Source organism: Salmo trutta, chromosome 3 (genome assembly GCF_901001165.1).
Source record: "Salmo trutta chromosome 3, fSalTru1.1, whole genome shotgun sequence".
Classification (NCBI taxonomy): Eukaryota; Metazoa; Chordata; class Actinopteri; order Salmoniformes; family Salmonidae; genus Salmo; species Salmo trutta.
Window position 1 is genome coordinate 72,302,797 of NC_042959.1, and position 21,242 is coordinate 72,324,038.

General features: G+C 40.9%; 2 protein-coding genes across 3 annotated transcripts in view; both read right to left on the reverse strand.

Annotated features, from left to right (window-relative positions):
* LOC115187742 (uncharacterized) overlaps positions 1–5,422 on the reverse strand; it is a 21,319-nt gene extending 15,897 nt beyond the window's left edge. For both annotated transcript variants that reach the window (XM_029746771.1, XM_029746763.1), the window contains exon 1: positions 5,336–5,422. In XM_029746771.1, the coding sequence (XP_029602631.1) occupies positions 5,336–5,355 (20 nt within the window). In that variant the 5' untranslated portion in view covers positions 5,356–5,422. The remainder of the gene's footprint in view (positions 1–5,335) is intronic.
* Positions 5,423–6,635: 1,213 nt separating this feature from the next.
* LOC115187990 (tumor necrosis factor receptor superfamily member 1A) lies at positions 6,636–16,777 on the reverse strand. The gene is made up of 10 exons (XM_029747064.1): positions 16,616–16,777; positions 15,783–15,896; positions 15,370–15,478; positions 13,620–13,748; positions 13,282–13,431; positions 12,999–13,086; positions 10,348–10,421; positions 9,989–10,170; positions 9,564–9,687; positions 6,636–8,575 (listed from the first exon to the last, which is right to left on the reverse strand). The coding sequence occupies exons 2-10, from the start codon at positions 15,846–15,848 to the stop codon at positions 8,286–8,288; spliced, it is 1,212 nt and encodes a 403-aa protein (XP_029602924.1). The 5' UTR covers positions 15,849–15,896; positions 16,616–16,777; the 3' UTR covers positions 6,636–8,285.
* Positions 16,778–21,242: the final 4,465 nt, after the last annotated feature.

Genomic DNA, 21,242 nt, shown 5'->3' on the forward strand with positions numbered 1-21,242 from the left:
AGCAGTGAATAACACACCCATGATACGAGATACACACACACTGCATACTTTCAGAGAGCGTAACTAGTCTCTCTCACACATACACACACAATCCCCGCCACAGTGCCGAACATCAAAATGTCTGCTCCATGACGTCAGTGATTTAACCACAGACACTCATGACTGACCCACTCTGCCCATTCATCGCCATTTACCCACTGTTGTCTTAGCTCTCCTGTGATTGCTTTATGGCTCTCTCTAATGTCAATATGCCTTGTCTACGGCTGTCTCGGCTAGTTCTTATTGTTTTATTTCACTGTAGAGCCCACAGTCCCACTCAACATGCCTTAGATAGCTCTTTTGTCCCACCCCACACACATGCGGAGACCTCACCTGGCTTAACTGGTGCCTCCAGAAACGAAACCTCTCTCATCGTCACTCAACGCCTAGGTTTACCTCCACTGTACTCACATCCTACCATACCATTGTCTGTACATTATGCCCTGAATCTATTCTACCACACCCAGAAATCTGCTCCTTTTATTCTCTGTCCACAGCGCACTACACTAGACTATCCTACTCCTCCTCTGTTCTTCTGTTCCTCTGGTTAACCCAGGCCCTGTAGCCTCCAGTTCCACTCCTATTCCCCAGGCGCTATCATTTGTTGACTTCTGTAACCGTAAAAGCCTTGGTTACATGCATGTTAACATCAGAAGCCTCCTCCCTAAATTTGTTTTATTCACTGCTTTAGCACACTCCGCCAACCCTAATGTCTAGCCGTGTCTGAATCCTGGCTTAGGAAGGCCACCAAAAATTCTGAAATTTCCATCCCCAACTACAACATTTTCCGCCAAGATAGAACTGCCAAAGGGGGAGGAGTTGAAATCTACTGCAGAGATAGCCTGCAGAGTTCTGTCTTACTATCCAGGTCTGTGCCCAAACAGTTCGAGGTTCTACTTTTAAAAATCCACCTTTCCAGAAATAAGTCTCTCACTGTTGCCGCTTGTTACAGACCCCCCTCAGCCCCCAGCTGTGCCCTGGAAACCATATGTGAATTAATTGCCCCCCCATTTGTCTTCAGAGTTTGTACTGTTAGGTGACCTAAACTGGGATATGCTTAACACCCCGGCCACCCCAAAATCTAAGCTAGATGCCCTCAATCTCACACAAATTATCAAGGAACCTACCAGGTACAACCCTAAATCTGTAAACACGGGCACCCTCATAGATATCATCTTGGCCAGGTCACAGTTGTAAATGAGAACTTGTTCTCAACTAGCTTACCTGGTTAAATATATATATATATTTTAAAACACAGTGTCTAAAGAAGGGCCAGACGTATACAGAATGGTGTCGTCTGCGTAGAGGTGGATCAGGGAATCACCCGCAGCAAGAGCGACATCATTGATGTATACAGAGAAAAGAGTCGGCCCGAGAATTGAACCCTCTGGCACCCCCATAGAGACTGCCAGAGGTCCAGACAACAGGCTCTCCAATTTGACACACTGAACTCTATCAGCGAAGTAGTTGGTGATCCAGGCAAGGCAGTCATTTGAGAAACCAAGGCTGTTGAGTCTGCCGATAAGAATGCAGTGATTGACAGAGTCGAACGTCTTGGCCAGGTCGATGAAGACGGCTGCACAGTTTTGTCTTTTATCGATGGCGGTTATGATATCGTTTAGGACCTTGAGCGTGGCTGAGGTGCACCCGTGACCAGCTCGGAAACCAGATTGCATAGCGGAGAAGGTATGGTCGGATTCGGAATGGTCGGTGATCTGTTTGTTAACTTGGCTTTCGAAGACTTTAGAAAGGCAGGGTAGCAGCTTAGCCCTATTTTCATGCCAATGCTGGAGGATTTTTCCCAGACTCAATGCACACAGCTCGCATTACAGTGTTTCTCAAAAAAGACAAGGACCCTCTATCCTGCTCGTCCTTCCGGCCCATAAGCTTGTTGGATTTCGACTACAAAATAGTTACCAAATTGCTCGCCAAAAGACTAAACACTCTTCTTCCCAAAATAATAAAAGCGGACCAAACTGGATTTATTAGAGACAGATAGTCTTCTGATAACATTCGCCGTCTTTTTGATATTATTGATCAAGTAAACGCACAGAAGACCCCTGTCCTGCTGGCTTCACTGGATGTTGAGAAGGCGTTCGACAGGATGGAGTAGAAAAGTTCAATATGGGCCCAAACTTTATTAAATGGATCAAATCACTATACTCTCATCCAAATGCCATGGTGACTACAAACGGACTGAACTCTGACAGATTCCCTTTGGGATGGGGCACAAGACGAGGGTGCTCGCTGTCCCCCCTGCTCTACTTGTTGGGGGCGGAGCCTCTGGCAGATTTGATAAGGAGCAATCCAAGTATTATGGGTGTTTCTGCAGGCGGCATGCAGCACAAGATTTCACTCTACATGGATGACGTATTGCTCTACATATCCAACCCTGAGAAATCCCTCCCATTTTAGACACAATTGCTCAGTATGGCAAGTTTTCAGGTTATAAGATACATTTTAACAAATCCACTGTCTGCCCTCTCAATATTACACTCACCAGCTCTATGAAGACACTATGTCCATTCCAATGGAAGACACAGGGTTTTCAATACCTTGGGATCTTCATAACACCAGATCTGAATAGCCTTTTCAAGGAAAATGATCTTCCACTCCTGGATCGAATCAAGAACGATCTCCAAACCTGGATCTCCCTCCCAATTAGCTTAGTAGGAAGAATTAATGTCATCCGTATGACCATCCTCCCTAGACTGAACTATTTATTTCAGATGCTCCCATGCTATCTCCCAGTTTCCTTTTTCAAAACAACTAACCAAAGCATCACCAAATTTATATGGAGCAATAAAAAACCTAGGATCAAGTTCTCCACTCTATCGAAACCTGAATCTAAGGGTGGTCTTGCCCTTCCCTCCCTTCAATTGTACTACTGGTCTGCCCAAATCCACAACATGCTAACATGGACCACAAACAGACAAGAGTCAACGTGGATTCAGATAGAAGCCCAATCCTGTGGTTCATTGCCCCTAAACTCAATTATATTCATTAATAACTTTAGTGAAGTGGGCAACATAGCCAAAACCTTTGTGATTTACAGCACCCTACTAGAGTGGAGGGACTGTAAGAAATACCTGGGCATTTCCTCCCAAATATGTTCTCACTCGCCTAGGTTCGAGTTGCCAAACGTCAGCCTCGAAACCTTAATGACTTGGAGAAGATCTGCAAAGAGGAGTGGGACAAAATCCCTCCTGAGATGTGTGCAAACCTGGTGGCCAACTACAAGAAACGTCTGACCTCTGTTATTGCCAACAAGGGTTTTGCCACCAAGTACTAAGTCATGTTTTACAGAGGGGTCAGATACTTATTTCCCTCATTAAAATGCAAATCAATTTATAACATTTTTGACATGTGTTTTTCTGGATTTTTTTCTTGTTATTCTGTCTCTCACTGTTCAAATTAAACCTACCATTAAAATTATAGACTGATCATTTCTTTGTCAGTGGGCAAACGTACAAAATCAGCAGGGGATCAAATACTTTTTCCCTCTCTGTATATATATATATATATTTTTTTTTTTATAGATATTTTTTTATTATTATTATTATTTATTGTTTAATATTTTAATATTTGGGGGGGATGACTGCGGAAGCTTTCCAATCTTTAGTGATCTCAGACAATACGAAAGAGAGGTTGAACAGGCTAGTAACAGGGGTTGCCACAATTGCGGTGGATCATTTTAAAAGAGAGGGTCCAGATTGTCTAGCCCAGCTGATTTGTAGGGGTCCAGATTTTACTCTGGACGGTTCTGACCTAGAATATGTGGACAACTACAAATACCTAGGTATCTGGTTAGACTGTAAACTCTCCTTCCAGACTCACATTAAGCATCTCCAATCCAAAATGAAATCTAGAATCGGCTTCCTATTGCGCAACAAAGCATCCTTCACTCATGTTGCCAAACATACCCTTGTAAAACTGACTATCCTACCGATCCTTGACTTCGGCGATGCCATTTACAAAATAGCCTCCAACACTCTACTCAGCAAATTGGATGCAGTCTATCACAGTGCCATCCACTTTGTCACCAAAGCCCGTTATACCACCCACCACTGTGACCTGTATGCCCTCGTTGGCTGGCCCTCGCTTCATATTCGTCGCCAGACCCACTGGCTCCAGGTCATCTATAAGTCTATGCTAGGTAACGCTCCGCCTTATCTCAGCTCACTGGTCACGATAACAACACCCACCCATGGTACGCGCTCCAGCAGGTATATTTCACTGGTCATCCCCAAAGCCAATTCCCCCTTTGGCCGCCTTTCCTTCCAGTTCTCTGCTGCCAATGACTGGAACGAAATGCAAAAATAACTAAAGCTGGAGACTTATATTTTTCTCAGTAACTTTAAACATCAGCTATCTGAGCAGCTAACCGATCGCTGCAGCTGTACATAGCCCATCTGTAAATAGCCCACCCAATCTACCTACCTCATCCCCATATTGTTTTTATTTACTTTCTGCTCTTTTGCACACCAGTATTTCTACTTGCACATCATCATCTGCTCATCTATCACTCCAGTGTTTATTTGCTAAACTGTAATTACTTCGCTACTATGGCCTATTTATTGTCTTACCTCCCCAATCTTACTACATTTGCACACACTGTATATAGATTTTTCTATTGTGTTATTGACTGTAAGTTTGTTTATCCCATGTGTAACTCGTTTTTTTTGTCATTTAGCAGACGCTCTTATCCAGAGTGACTTACAGTAGTGAATGCATACATTTCAATTCATTTTATACATATTTTCCCCTGTACTGGCCCCCTGTGGGAATCGAACCCACAACCCTGGCGTTGCAAACACCATTACAAACAACATGCTCTACCAACTGAGCCACAGGGAGGCTAACTCTGTGTTGTTGTTTCTGTCGCACTGCTTTGCTTTATCTTAGCCAGGTCCCAGTTGTAAATGAGAACTTGTTCTCAACTGGCCTACCTGGTTAAATAAAAAAACAATTTTAAACTATGTTAACCAACTGTTTACATCCACTATATCTCACTAGTAAAAATCCATTAATGCTGGTGACTTCAAGTATCATTGAAACACACTCGTCTTTTTGGGTTGACACCTGTTGGTCTGTGTTAGTTCTGAGGGGAACCTCAAATCAACACACAGCATAAAACTAACACATTACAACACAATATAAGTATACTGATTATTATACAAAGAAGAAACGTCAGATTGTCAAGGCATTGATTAAGTGTAATAATAAAAGATACAATGTTCCATTGTGTCTTCACAAGTCTACTTCTACGGTAATAAAATAAAGTAAAATTAATTACCTGGGTTTGGTTGGATCCATCTTGATTCAGACAGTCATCTTTCTTTTCTGTTGGCTCTCTCACTCTTTCTCTCTTTGATTCAGTCCCTCCCTATCCCGCCTCCTTCCCTCCCTTTCTCTAGCACCCCTGCCCTCTAACTGGCCTGACGAGAACAACAGGATTCCTAAAATAACTCACCTGCGCTACGGCCTAGTTAATGTGTAGCAGTGGTATTTGTTATGAGAGTGGCGCTGATTCATTTATTTTGACTAGGTGGTTTGTGTTGTTTCATGTCAATCAGTGATATCGATCATTCTGAGGAGGTAATAGTTCTACAGGAAGTGATCATGTACTCTAAAACCCTGTCTGAGGAGCCTCTACCTAGAGAGACGTGAAGAGGGCCGCCTATAAGGTTTATAAAACAGAGAGTGAGACACAGAATGGTAGTTGACTGAGGAACGAGGTGATTGAAAAAGATTATAAATGTCAAATGACAGACAGATCAGCAGACATGTAGAGGACGTGGGAAGGGAAGTGGAACAGGTTAGAGGGGATGTGGCGACAGGTGAAGAGACAGGGAGGGAGAGAGAGGACAGGATAATGATAAAAAGAGAGCCAAAGACAGAGAGGGAGCGTGAGAAGTATAATTTAATAAGTTAATGCTACGTCGAGGAATGCAGAGACTACATACCAGAAGTTATACACACCATTACACCGTCATACACACACACAGACCACACAGCCAGACATGCAATTAATGAGCAAGAAAACAAAGCTATACATAATATATGCTGAAGTCATACACTGAATAGAACAGTAGCTAACACTTAGTCATACACTGAATAGAACAGTAGCTAACACAGTCATACACTGAATAGAACAGTAGCTAACACAGTCATACACTGAATAGAACAGTAGCTAACACTTAGTCATACACTGAATAGAACAGTAGCTAACACAGTCATACACTGAATAGAACAGTAGCTAACACTTAGTCATACACTGAATAGAACAGTAGCTAACACAGTCATACACTGAATAGAACAGTAGCTAACACTTACAGTCATACACTGAATAGAACAGTAGCTAACACTTAGTCATACACTGAATAGAACAGTAGCTAACACAGTCATACACTGAATAGAAGAGTAGCTAACACTTACAGTCATACACTGAATAGAACAGTAGCTAACACAGTCATACACTGAATAGAACAGTAGCTAACACAGTCATACACTGAATAGAACAGTAGCTAACACAGTCATACACTGAATAGAACAGTAGCTAACACTTACAGTCATAATAACAACTGCATACCAGGTCATTTTTACAAGGGATTTTTTATTTTTAAAATATATACAATTGATCAACTTTGTTCATACCTTAATCAAAACAAATCAATGCCTGTGATTTGAGAATAAAACTAGTTCGTCTTTAGTAAAATCACCTGTAACAATTCAATGTTAAAAAGTGCTGTAAAATATGATAAAATACAATACATGGTATTTCACTGTACTTGTGCACCTGACATTAAAAACTAGAAACGTGAGTGCTATCTATCTATCCATCCATCCATCTACCCATCCCTAGTTTCCATGTTAAGTCTCCCAGAGAACAGTCTGCCCTGCAGAGTGACAGGTGTGTCCTCTGACTAAGTGATCCTGAATAAGGACAGCATGATGATGGGGCTTTAAGGAATGTCAATAACTCAGGGATAACACCTGCAGAAGACCTGTCTGTGCCCTAACAGTACTGACACAACTATTACTGTACAGATATAAGAATCAATCACTTGTGGTGATCAAAAGCCATGGCACAGAGACAACCTAGATGGGTGTGATTGTTCGAGGAGGAATGCACTGTACACTGAATAGTAAAAAAATATGACAGATTGATACATCCCTAGCCTATTTTGTAAAACAAGAATATGCACATCAAGACAGTAGTAAAAGACAGCAAAACTACAGTAGTTTGAATTTCACGCCCAAGCAGCAACTTATCAAAGAACCATTCAAATATACAACATCCTCCTATGCAGTATTAATAACCATATACAAACCAATACAAAGACTTCAAATATGACATATAATGCTAATATCTTTTTGATATGTTTGTGGTTGATTAATGCAAGATAGAGACAGGGAAGATAAAAGCTAAACAGATTCCTATCGAAATATTAGCTTGAGTACTACTGCAACACCATTAAATAATACATTTAACATTTACATTTTAGGCATCCTTATCCAGAGCGATTTACAGGAGCAAGTATGGTTAAGTGCCTTGCTCAATGGCACAGACAGATTCTTTTCACCTTATCAGCTCAGGGATTCGAACCAGCAACCTTTCAGTTACTGGCTACCTATCGCCACCTAATACTCAGTAATATAGAACTGTAATACTATAGATGGGTGTTAAATCTGTATTACTCTAAACAGTGTTTAACTCAATTGTTAGTGTGGTTCTCATACCTGTGTGTGACAGATTACAAGTTTGCCTGTTTTACAAACAGCACTGTCTAAAACTGCTTTTTATAAACATACGTTTCCTCATTGGTTCGAATGTGCAAAGAATATATATATATATATTTGAAAAACATATAAGAACAGTATGGTTGCTAATCAATAATCAGCCTCATTGCCAAAAGGTTATATAATACATTATGACATTTATGAAAGCATGGCAACACTTCCACCTTAGTCTATGAGATCTGGACCAGGTGGAACAACTACCATATTGCTTACACTGTACCAATCCTATTCTCTCAGGTCTACACAAGTGAAGTCGGGGACAAGGGGATGTGGCTGATCTTCTCTCTCCCCATTAGCACCTCCCCCATCTCTCTCTCCCTCCCCTAATTATCCTATACATATGATGAATAGTCTTGGTCCCTCTCGGTTTCTCTTTTGATTCGACATAGAGAAGAGAAACCTGGGTCCCCTACTTGGTCTATACGGTCTGCATCTCTCTCCCTCTACTGATCTCCATACTTGGTCTCCAGCTCCTCTGCAGTCCCTCCCAGGTCCATGTCTCTCAGCTTATCCAGCAGATGGTACAGTAGAGGGCGTGCTAGCACCTCTCCCCCTCCCTGCGCATTTCCCTTAGCCCAGATTCTCAGCATCTGGTACTGGGCTTCCTTAGTGTCACGGAGGTGGTCATTCTCAGCCCTCTCTATCACTATGTCACTCACACCCAGCGAACGCACCAGCTCCTTCACATGACGTGGGGGGACTTGGTCCAACACCGAGTAGATCAACTCAGAGACTGGAGGGAGAGGAACAGAGAGGTGATAGGGTAGAGAGATTAAAATAGAGTTCAATATAGACTACATGGCCAAAAATATGTGGACACCCCTTCAAATGAGTAGATTCAGCTATTTCAGCCACACCCGTTGCTGACAGGTGTATAAAATTGTGCACACGGCCATGCAATCTTCATAGACAAACATTGGCAGTAGAATGGCCTTACTGAAGAGCTCAGTGACTTTCAAAGTGGCATCGTCATAGGATGCCACCTTTACAACAAGTCAGTTCGTCAACTTTCTGCCCTGCTAGAGATGCCGAGGTCAACAGTAAGTGCTGTTATTGTGAAGTGGAAACATCTAGGAGCAACAACGGCTCAGCTGCACAGTGATAGGCCACACAAGCTCACAAAACGGGGCCGCTGAGTGCTGAAGTGCGCAAAACTAGTCTGTCCTCGGTTGCAACACTCACTACCCAGTTCCGAACTGCCTCTGGAAGCAACGTCAGCACAAGAACTGTTAGTCGGGAGCTTCATGAAATGGGTTTCCATGGCCGAGCAGCTGCACACAAGCCTAAGATCACAATGTTCGAACATCTAGTGAAAAGCCTTTCCAGAAGTGGAGGCTGTTATAGCAGCAAAGGGGGGACCAACTCCATATTAATGCACATAATTTTGGAATGAGATGTTCGACGAGCAGGTGTCCACATACTTTTGGCCATGTAGTGTATTAAAAAAAAAAATCACATTCCAACACACACACACATACAGCTTTGTTTTCATGAATTCTCAGGACTTCTTGGAGAGTAAAAACATATTTCCATTCAAAATCCTAACCCTTAACCTAACCAAACCCTAACCTTAAAAAAAGTCCTCACTTTCCAGAATTGTTCTTGTTGTCCTACCTTGTCAGGACATTCTGATGACTCGTCAGGACATTCTAGTCCTGATAAGATCGGGAAACATGTGCACCCAGACATGTTCGCATGCACGCACATGCACACACACTTACTCTTGGTCTCCTTGGGGACACAGTCCGGTAGCTTGCTGAGGGGCTCCTGTTCACACTCACACACTGGGCTATATGAAGGGATACTCTGGTTGAGAACGTTCTCTGGGTCCTCTTGGATCAGCCTCTACAATCACAGAAAATGGAAAACATCAGAATTCTACTATATAGAACTGCATCCACTACCAGTACATCCTAAACCCGGGGAACACAGTACAATCAATAAAGGAAATCCTATTGGTTTCCTCCCTGGCACTATGGTGCAAACAGACTATAAATGCTCTTGGGTATTCAAAACAGTAGTTGAAATGATATCTATTTTTTCTCCATACAACCCTTTTAGAGGTTTTTATCAGATTGGGTTTGTCCAGTCAGGTCAGAGGTCAAATGTGAGATGTCAGGGGTCAAAGGTGAGAGATGTATCTCACCCGAGTAGACGTCTCGGAGCCCTGAGAGGTGATCTCAACAGAGGGGAAGGAGCTAGACCCCTTCGGTTTCCGTCGGACCACTAGTACGCCCATGATCCCCACAACCACCAGTAATAACACACAAACACAGACGGACACAGCCAACAGGTAGGGAGACCAAACATCCCATCCAGTGTCTTCGGCTGGAAAGAGGGGAAAACATGCAGAGAATGAATAAATTCTGCAGCCCTTATGGCAGAAATAGTGTAGTTCCAATATGTTTAAGCAAAACCAAAAAAAGTTTCAAAGTATCTTGTGACCCACCAAATAAACAAACTATGTTTCCAGCCAGACCCAGCCACAAAGTATCAGAAACTCACGTTTTGCAACGCCATTGGGAGTGGGATGTGTGCCTGAAGAACACTCCTGCTGGCAGTCAGCAGTCAGCTCACAACTGGAGAGAAAATGCACACAGGAAATGGTATGTTATTGAAGAGGAAGTGGCCCGTTTGAAGAGGAAATGATTAATGTTGAGTCATGTGAGGAAGAGCTCTACAGAAGAACCATCCAGGCCATCCTGTTGCAGCATACCCCCCTCCGGAAAGACAGAACACTGAAAGAGACAGTTACCAGCGCTTTATCAGTGGTCACCACTGCCTATGGTCTTGATATATGGTTATATCCTGCCTGGTTGGCCCTGTCCGGGGGTATATATATATATATATATATATATATATATATATATATATGAAAAGCCAACTGACATCTACTCCTGAGGTACAGGTACTGACCTGTTGCATCCTCTACAACCACTGTGATTATTATTATTTGACCCTGCTGGTCATCTATGAACATTTGAACATCTTGGCCATGTTCTGTAATAATCTCCACCCGGAACAGCCAGAAGAGAACTGGCCACCCCTCAGAGCCTGGCTCCTCTCTAGGTTTCTTCCTAGGTTCCTGCCTTTCTAGGGGGTGTTTCCTAGCCACTGTGCTGCTACATCTGCATTGCTTGCTGTTTGGGGTTTTAGGCTGCGTTTCTGTATAGCACTTTGTGACATCGGCTGATGTAAAAAGGGCTTTATAAATACATTTCATTGATTGATTGATTGATAAGCAGTAGATTAGGGTGAATCAGGTGTGTTAGTGCTGGGCTGGAACTAAAGCCTGGACACACAGACCTTCTCCAATCAACCTTACATAGCAACTGACTGTATGTCTCTAGGACCAGGGTTGGTGTGACCACAAAACAGCTGACATGTCAAAATACTTCTTCCTTTTTAACTCACCCACGGAAAGAAGTTTGTTGCACAATGTTTGTTGCACAAAAATAGCTTCTATTAAACTTCCCATTTACAAGCAGAATGTTCATTTTTTTTGTTACTTTGTTTTTATTGAACAACACAATAATACAAATAAAGTAAAAGAACAAAAAAGGTCTGGCAGGTACAGCACCCATCATACAATTTTACAGTATGAAACCCATTTTCCCTCTCTCCTCTTGAGTTCTTAAAGCAAAGGTCATACCCTCCATATGGTGTATTTCTTTAACCATATATATCCATTGTGTCACGGTGGGAGGGTCTTTTTGTAGCCATTTCCTAGTGGTAGCCTTTTTACTGGCTGCCAGTAACACCTTCAACAGGTACTTTTCTCTATTATGTAAATTATCAGGCATTTCACCCAAATACAAAAGAAATTAATGTTTGCTCTATGTCAAATCAAACTATTTTTTCAATGTTAGATCTTATTTCTCCCCAGTAAATTTTGATTGTGGGGAAGGACCAAAATACATGAGAGTGATCCCCCTTGATAGCCCGCATTCTCTCCAACAAGGGTTTTGGGAGCCAGTCTGGTTTGATTTCAGTTTAGGTGGTATGAAGAAACGTTTAACATTCTTCCAACAGAATTCTCTCCAAGTCCTTCAGTTGGTAGAGCTTAGTTCAGAATCAAATATGTTCAACCATGTTTCATCAGTTATTTCCATGATAAGTTCCTCCTCCCATTTCTGTTTAATGTAGTTTGTAGAATGTTTCTTTGAGGGTAGAATACCCAAGTAAAGATTTGAAATAGTTTTTTTTGTTACTCCCCAAGTTGTATGCGTTAGTGAATACTTGGATACATTTTTGACGTGCTCGAGGGTCAATCACTTTTATCTATATTAAAAAATAGTGTTGAACTTATATGGATCTGTAAAAATGTTGTTCATCTAAGCCATGTTTTTTTACTTAGGTCCTGTAAATTCTCCAGGATCCCATTCCTTATAATTGTACAAAATCATGTGATACCTTTCTGCATCCACTGTTTAAATCTACTGTCCTGAATTGCAGGGATGAAGCTGGGGTCGTATGTGGGCCAACTCAGCAGTTTGACCTCTCTGTCTAAATTAATTTGCTTAACAACCCTAAACCATGTCTTAAGACAGAAATTAATCCACTGATTTTGTCTATTGTATTTCTGTTACCATGCCCTTATTAACCTAAACGGACTGTATGGGTGTCTGTCAAAGTAGTCTAATGTCTTTCCACTTGGATTCGTTTTCTGAATTGCACCAACCCAGAGGTCTCATTGGGCTGACACATAATAATCTTTTAGGTTTGGTAAGGCCATACCCCCACTATTTGTTGGTAATTGTAATGTTGTATATCTAACTCTTGGTCTCTTACTGTTCCAGATAAACCTTGATATCCGTTTATTCCATTCCCTAAACTGTTTAGGCGGGATTTCTATGGGCAGTGATTGGAACAAATACAGTAACCTCGGCAGTTTGCTTGTTTCAATTCTACTACTAAGATCCAAGGGAAGTGAATTCCACCTGTCCAGGTCATCATATATTTTCTTGTTGATGTGATCGTAATTCATGTCATAAAGTTTGGGTGTATCTTTTGTTTGATTTACTCCAAGATATTTAATGGATGAAGAGGCATACTTACTATTCAGCTCTTCCTGTGGGTATAATTATATACTAGGGCTGAACCCAAGAGTTTTAACGGACAAAAAAGTGTCAGCTTGTTTACAAGCCAGTACTCACATTTTGCATGGAAGACAGGTCTTGTTGTTTTTCTTGTCTCGGAAGTAGAAGTCCTTACATTCACACACTGTGTCACTCTCTTGAGTACCTGTCAACAACAGTATGTACACTCAGTACACACACAAACGTTGTCATACACACACACAAATAATACTACTAGTAGAACAAAACAAAGGGTTGTCCTTATTATGTAATAACCGTTATACTGTGTAATCCATAAGTAAATACCAGGTTGGTGGGAAAACGGGAAACATTACGAACCACACTAGCAAGACAAACTCACATGGTTGTGTTTCTCTCTCTCCAGGTCCACATGTCTTGCAACTGAGGCACTCCCGTGTTTCCGAGTTGATTCTATTTTTGTAGAAGCCTTTTTTGCAGCGACACACTGTGTTCCTACTCTTCTTGCATGGTGACTCCTCTTCCTCATTGTCTACAGGTGTATGGAACAACACAGCCAAGAAGAACAGAACAGAGAGAAAGAGAGAGAAGGCAAGAGACATTTGCTTTCATACCATATTGAGACCATCTATAGTGATGCCATTTTTTTCCTATGTATTTTGTAAATAATTGCACATTATTGTAAATCATTGAAAATGTTACTAAATAACTGTACTGTACCAACACAGAGTGTACAACGGAGGCAGGTCTTGACATAGTTACTCTTCTCTCGGTACGTCCTGCCCTCTTCACAGGGGACACATTGGCTATTCTCGCCGTCCTTAGTGCAGTGCTCCTTCAGCTTAAACCCTGGAGAACACAAGGCATACATACTAAGGGGGAGGCAACACAATCCAGCAAATGTATTTACTGTAAAACCTGGTAATATGTCAGCGCTAAAACTAGGCTAGAGAGTGACAAATATAGTATACAGTATGTAGGCCTACCGTGTGATAGACGACTGAACGGCCATCTTTTATACACAATAAGAGTAGAATCTTGAAATAAGATTTTTGTTTAAAGCTGGAATCCTTAACTGGTGAAACTGCTACATCCATTTGGGATATTATAACAACAAAGAAGTTACTGCAAACATAGGTTTTCCCCCTCTGACATCAATACACAGACACACACATCTCCCTCGCTGCACCGAGCGAGCCATTTGAAACACACGTAGCCTTCTCTTTTGCCTTGCGCAACATTTGGTGATCCAGAATCAAGAGACCACTTGTGTGGCTGTTTTGTACGGAAATCTGGGAATATTTGGCCAATTAAACATTTCTGGTTCCTCTCAGGGGAAAAGAAAATAGACTTTTAAAACAGGATTGAGTGAAGTAGCATCAAATATGTTGAATGAGCAACTAATGAGCATGGAAAGTTTGACGAAATGACCTTATATTTTTCAGTCTAATACGGCTGTTTACTTACTTTTGTAGCTCTTCGTTAGACACACGCTTTTTGTAAACACCGGTAGGTAACTGTCCTCTCCAAGTTTAGCTGGAATTTAGCCACGAAAATATTTGAAAAATGTGATTGGTTGATGATATGACATTGGCCTACATCTCTTCTTGCGCTGTGCAGGATATCAGATCTCAACAACATTGGAGAAGTGTTAGAAGCGTCCATCAGCAGTTGAAACAATAAGAAAGCATAAACAAGTTGAGGGATGGGGCTGGAGAAACGTAACCACTCTCAAATTCATAGACAGAGCTATGCAAGGACTGAACATCCATGATATCAAAATTATAGTTTTAATCATGTTTTGAGACTATACAATATTTGTTAACATTTACTTTGTTTACAAACATTGTAGTAAAACAAGCTGATATTTTGGGTTCTGATGGGGTACGACAGTTGAACTAAGCTCATGGGGCATTTCTAAGTTATATTCTTCAAAAATCAATAGGTATTTCTATAACAACAATGTAATGTCATTAATTGAATCCAAAAATGGATGTAGTTACTGCAGATTTCCCCTTTAACATCACCAGCACCACATCCTTATGCTATAGTATATTGTCATATGGGCAACTTGATTGCAAAAGAGACAGGTTGGAATGTAAATTCTCATCAAATTAATAGGAAGTCTAAAAAATAAAAAAAATCAAGCTTTTTTCTAAATTAGTAGTGTTTTAATTTGTTGATAAAATGAGGGACATGATTGTTTGGTTGCAGGACGTTGGACAAAGGGCAAAAATTAGGGACCTGGTTAAATAACGGTGAAATAAAAATAAATAAATAAAACAATCCAGGACATATAGTTACCCTAGTTTTGGGGCGAACAGTGGCACTGTTCCCTTTAAAGCGGATTTGATCTTCAACTCAATGCATAGTGTATGGAAAAGTATAAGTTACACCCACATTACACTCTGGAATGGAAAGGCCCAGTTGTATAAGTGCAGTGTAATATAGTACAGTACAGAAGGCCTACCTTCATGGCACTTTCGACAGCATGTCCCGTTAGCATTGTGGTAATGACTCCCGTCAGGGCATTGACTCCCCTCAGGTGGTGCCAAGAGGTAGGGGTCTACTGACCAGCACTGCAACATTACATTGTTGTTATAGAACAGATCCAATCAAATACCAGTCATATGTAATTACTGAAAATATTTTAGAACTGATTGATAGGCTACTGTATAGGCCTATTCCTGAAATGATTGACTAATTGATTTACTGATTTAATAATTTATTAACACTGAATTGATTGGTGTGAATAATTGACAAATTTGATGGATTGGTGGGGGATAATTGATGTATTGCTGAGAAATAAGTACGACTAGATGGGCATTATGTTATTGGTAGAGGACTCGGCATTATGCATCTGTTCGTGTTAAAATTTCTTACCAATACGAGCAGAGCGCAAACGTTAAGAATGCATTTTTCCTTCCATTTCCCTCTCAAGACGTCCATTCTTTCACACCCTTCTTCTCACTAACACCATCTTTAAAAGATCAAAACCTGCAGAAAGGAGAGATGGGGTAACACGTGGGACAAAACTCTTCATAATGCTTTCACATATTAAGCCTACTTGACTTACCTTTTTTCTAGTGCAAAGAAAATGTTGTCAATATGAATCAGTATTTCGCTGTGTAAAAATAACTTTAATACTACCATGTCAAGGCTATATAGATATGAACTTTGTTTGATTTAAAACGCATAGCCTAGCTTGCGTTATAACGCAAGTCTCAAAAAATAATGTACATAGCCTATCGGATCTAGGCTATGCATTTATTTATTTTAGAATGTAACCTTTGTTTATCTAGGCAAGTCAGTTAAGAACAAATTCTTATTTACGACGGCCAAACCCGGCCGCCCTATGGGACTCCCAATCACGGCCAGTTGTGATAAAGTCTGGATTCGAACCAGAGTGTCTGTAGTGACGCCTCTAGCGCTGAGATGCAGTGCCTCAGACCGCCACTCGGGAACCCATTTATGGCGAGGCAAATTATTTGTAAATTATTTTCCGGGACTTATGTTATAACTAGGTTATGCATTTTAATTCATACAAAGTTCATATCTAGTTCAAGAATACACCCCACTTAAGCCACAATAAAAACCGAGAAAACGTATTTAGTTTCGATTTCACTGTAGCGTACACCCACTGTTTTTAGCCACAGAAGTCCGATATTATCAATCTCTTTTCCCAAAACTACAGGCGGAGAGTTACCGTCACTTACCTTTATCAAAACCGCTCCTACATGACAAATGGCGATGCAGTCGAGTCTCCAATATTTAAATCTAATTTGTAGTAAGACTTTAAGAAATGCATTCAAATCTCAAAAGATACGCCAGGGTATTAAATCGCGAGTTCTAGTGAGGGGGCGGACTCAAACGGGAAAAAGAAAACGTCATTGTTTCAAGGAAGTCTGAATTGCAGGGCGTAATATAGGTTACACCATAGGTAGTATGATAAAGGCTTATAATACTCGATTGAGCAATAGCAGGCTGTGCGCCAATGGTCACATGAGACATTTCCCAAGTGTATATAAAAACAACAATTGAAACATCTGCAGGGGGCTAGGGGGATTGTTTATTTTATCGGGATGTAGCATAATGCTAAATATGCATTCCCTCTCTGCCTATCGGAGCAACAGGTGAGAGGGGGTATGTTGGGCGATTTGTTACATTCAGTATCACTACGTCAAGGAAATATAGTATCTAACAAAGATATCTACGTATATTTCAGGAAGTTGTGTGTCCCTGGAAATAATCAGAATTCATGTAAACATAATCCTTTTGAAAAGATAGCTTGTCTCTTGGCACAATTTACCCCGGGTATGGAGTAAATTGAGTACGGGGACAGGGTAGCCTAAGCATAGCGAAACATTTCTAACTGTACATTTTAAAACATTTACATTTAACATAGACTCAGGCCCAGGTGTAACCTCATATCCCAGCGATAATGTATTGTATTACGGAAGAAAACACCAATTGTGTCCAAGAGGGTCACAAACTCAACTGAGGAAGGCATTTTTCATCTTTTAAACTTGACTAATCACTCAAATGCGAGGTGTCTTCAAAATACTATTCATATTATGCAAAAAAACAGACTAAATGTAATCATCATTTGTATGGGGTGTGTTGATTAGACATTGGCTCAACTTGCAACCTCGCCCAATCAGAATCACCGTTATTCGCCAAGTACATTTACACATACTCAGAATTGTACTTGGTGATATGGTGCTGCTAGTGATGGACAACATTTAGAGACAGAATACAGACAGCAGAGTTTCAACAAAGTTTACATACATTATATATACACAATTATAATGGTACAATTTACCCCAAAGTAACCATATTGACTATATTTGCCCACACAGCTACAAGGGTGCACTTTCATGCTAGGTTTAGGACCTCCTATTGTAGCTTATATAGACCCCAAACTGATGTATAAAACCAGTGGAGGCTGCTGAGGGGAGGACGGCTCATAATAATGGCTGGAATGAATGGAATAAAAAAACATGGAAACCTTGTGTTTGATGTACTTGATACCATTCCACTAATTCCAGTCCAGCTGTTACCATGAGCCCGTCCTCCCCAAATAAGATGCCACCAACCTCCTGTGTATAAAAGTTTTAAAACTATCTACTTTAAAACTAACCTATAACTAGCACCATGAAACATATATCACAATAAATGTATTTGACTTTATGAAAATCCGTTTTTTGGACCTAACTTGCATGCTGCTCTTTCCATGTGGTTTCTTCCTTCACAGACTCTATGAAATGATGACCTCTTCCTAAATATTTGGTCACTTGATTCATTTTGTGTATGGTTTCCTAGAAACAACTAACCCTTTGGCTCAACTTACCCCACTCTCCCATATATAAATATATATAGATGATAAAAATGCCTTATCTTTCTGTTACCTGTGTTTATCTGATTGCTCAGCAGTGCAGTGAGAAGTACTTCCTTACTTCAGAACCCACTTCCCCCCCCCCCCACACACACACACTCCGCTACTGGCTGTTCTACACTGAACAAAAATATAAACGCAACATACAACAATTCAATTCATTACAGTTCATAAGGAAATCAATTAAAATAAATAAATTAGGCCCTGATCTATGGATTTTACATGACTGGGAATACAGATATGCATCTGGTGGTCAAAGATACCTTAAAAAAGTAGGAGCGTGGATCAGAAAACCAGTCAGTATCTGGTGACCACCATTTGCCTCATGCAGCGTGACACATCTCCTTCGCATAGAGTTGATCAGGCTGTTGATTGTGGTCTGTGGAATGCTGTCCCACTCCTCTTCAATGGCTGTGCAAAGTTGATAGATATTGGCGGGAACTGGAACACACTGTTGTACACGTCAATCCAGAGCAACCCAAACATGCTCAATGGGTGACATGTCTGGTGAGTATGCAGACCATGGAAGAACTGGGACATTTTCAGCTTCCAGGAATTGTGTACAGATCCTTGCGACATGGGGCCCTTGCATTATCATGCTGGAACATGAAGTGATGGCTGCGGATGAATGGCACAATGGGCCTCAGGATCTCGTCACGGTGTCTCTGTGCATTCAAATAGCCATCAATAAAATGCAGGTGTATTCATTGTCCGTAGCTTATGCCTTCCCGTAACTCCACTATGGGGCACTCTGTTCACAATGTTGACATCTGCAAACCGTTCTCTCACACGACTCCATACACCTGTTCTGCCACCTGCCCAGTACAGTTGAAACCAGGATTAATCCATGAAGAGCACACTTTTCCAGTCGGTTACGACGCCGAACTGCAGTCTGGTCAAGACCCTGGTGAAGACAACGAGCACCCAGATGAGCTTCCCTGAGACGGTTTCTGACAGTTTGTGCAGAAATTCTTCGGTTATGCAAATCCACAGTTTCGTCAGCTGTCCAGGTGGCTGGTCTCAGACGATCCCGCAGGTGAAGAAGAAGGATGTGGAAATGCTCACTAACAAGGATGTAAACAAATTTGTGCACAAAATTTGAGAGAAATACACGTTTTTTGCAGATGAAACATTTCTGGGATATTTATTTCAGCTCATGAAACATGGGACCAACACTTTATATGTTGTGTTTATATTTTTGTTCAGTCTAGTTTCAACACTTTAAGAGTTAATCTAAATAATCTAAAATTACTTAGTTTTAACTTAATTAATTAGTATTGAGAGATGCACCAACCAACAGTAAAGACTGCTGAGTGTAATCGCAACATGTGTATGCCCTCTAAAGTCTCTTCTGTTCTGTGTACTAGATGTCATCCAACTACAGTACATCATCAAGAAACTAAATGTATTTTTGTCATGATTTTAACTAATTAATACAAATGTTGATCCAATTGTGCAAACAGATCCACAAGGATGATGGATTATTATAAATATGCTATTGGACCAAAAACAGATCTGGCTAATTAATCTATATGGGCCAAGTAATGATGATCCCCACTTTTTCAAAAATATATATTATATAATAGCTCACAAGCAATGAAATAATCTATTATTATGGTGGGAGAATATAATACGGTTTTAAGTACCTCAATGGATTGTAAAGGAAATTACTCTACAAACTATCACCCTCAAGCACTTAAGGAGATTACAAAGATCATGGATACATTACAACTTGTGGATGTATTGAGGTTGAAAAACCCTGACCTAGTGAGATATACATGGAGGAGGCTTAATCAAGCTAGCCGTCTTGATTACTTCCTAGTCTCGTTCTTGCTGGCATCAAAAGTTGAAAAAGTATTAATAGGAGACCGAATGCGATTGGACCACCATCTAATTGGCCTCCATGTAACTCTTACAGAATTTCCATGTGGAGATTGGAAATGTAATCAAAGCCTGTTCGATGACAATTTGTTCTTAACTAAGACAAAATAATTCATAATTGACGTTTTTTTTGTACAACATAGGTACAGCAGATCCCATTATTGTATGTGACACTTTTAAATGTACTTTTAGAGGCCATTAAATACAATACTCATCATTAAAACAAAAGGAGTTTAGGTCAAAAGACGTTCTTTTTGTACAGAGCCAACAGCGTCAGAGCATTGTTCGGCTAAGGAAGTGCATAATATATACGAATCCTGAGGATTATGATTCAAAGGAACCCCAAGAAGGGTCATCCTCAGAAGGGTCAGCCGCCGAAGAAAACTAAGTACGCTGCTGCGTTAACCACGCCCTGACCCCCAAAGGACTGGTTCAACAATAAAAGGAGTGCCCTTAAATCCTCCGGTTCTTCATTTCCGCATATACCATGGATATTCATACAACATACCAGGACGCTGATACGTCATAGAGAGTGGCTGAGGGGTGAGTGGCTGAGGGGAGAGTGGCTGAGGGGTGGGATTAAAGAGCTTATGTTTGGTAATGTCACGCCCTGACCTTAGAGATCCCTTTTAGTCTCTATTTGGTTAGATCAGGGTGTGACTAGGGTGGGAAATCTATGTTTCTATTTCTTTGTTGGGCTAGTATGGTTCCCAATCAGAGGCAGATGTTTGTCGTTGTTTCTAATTGGGGATCATACATAGGCAGCCCTTTTCCCCACCTTAGATTGTGGGATCTTGTTTGTGTGTAGTTGCTTTCTGCCCTGCATATAGCTTTACGTTCATTTTTGTATTTTGTTGTTTTTCCGGTGTCATTTTTAATAAAAGTAAAATGTACGCCTACCACACTGCACCTTGGTCTCATTCCAACAACGAGCGTAACAGAAGATCCCACCACCAAAGAACCAAGCAGCGTGCCCAGGAGGAGCAGACATCCTGGACATCGGAGGATATCTTGGACGGAAAGGGGTCCTGGACGTGGGAAGAGATCCAGGCAGGAATGGATTGCCT

Coding starts and splice junctions, on each gene's coding strand:
- LOC115187990 (XM_029747064.1), bottom strand. CDS start 15,848: ATGGACGTCTTGAGAGGGAAATGGAAGGAAAAATGCATTCTTAACGTT. Junction 13,087..13,281: donor AGAGAGAGAAACACAACCAT/GTGAGTTTGTCT, acceptor TGTTGTTGACAG/GTACTCAAGAGAGTGACACA. Junction 10,171..10,347: donor TCCCAATGGCGTTGCAAAAC/GTGAGTTTCTGA, acceptor CCCTCTTTCCAG/CCGAAGACACTGGATGGGAT.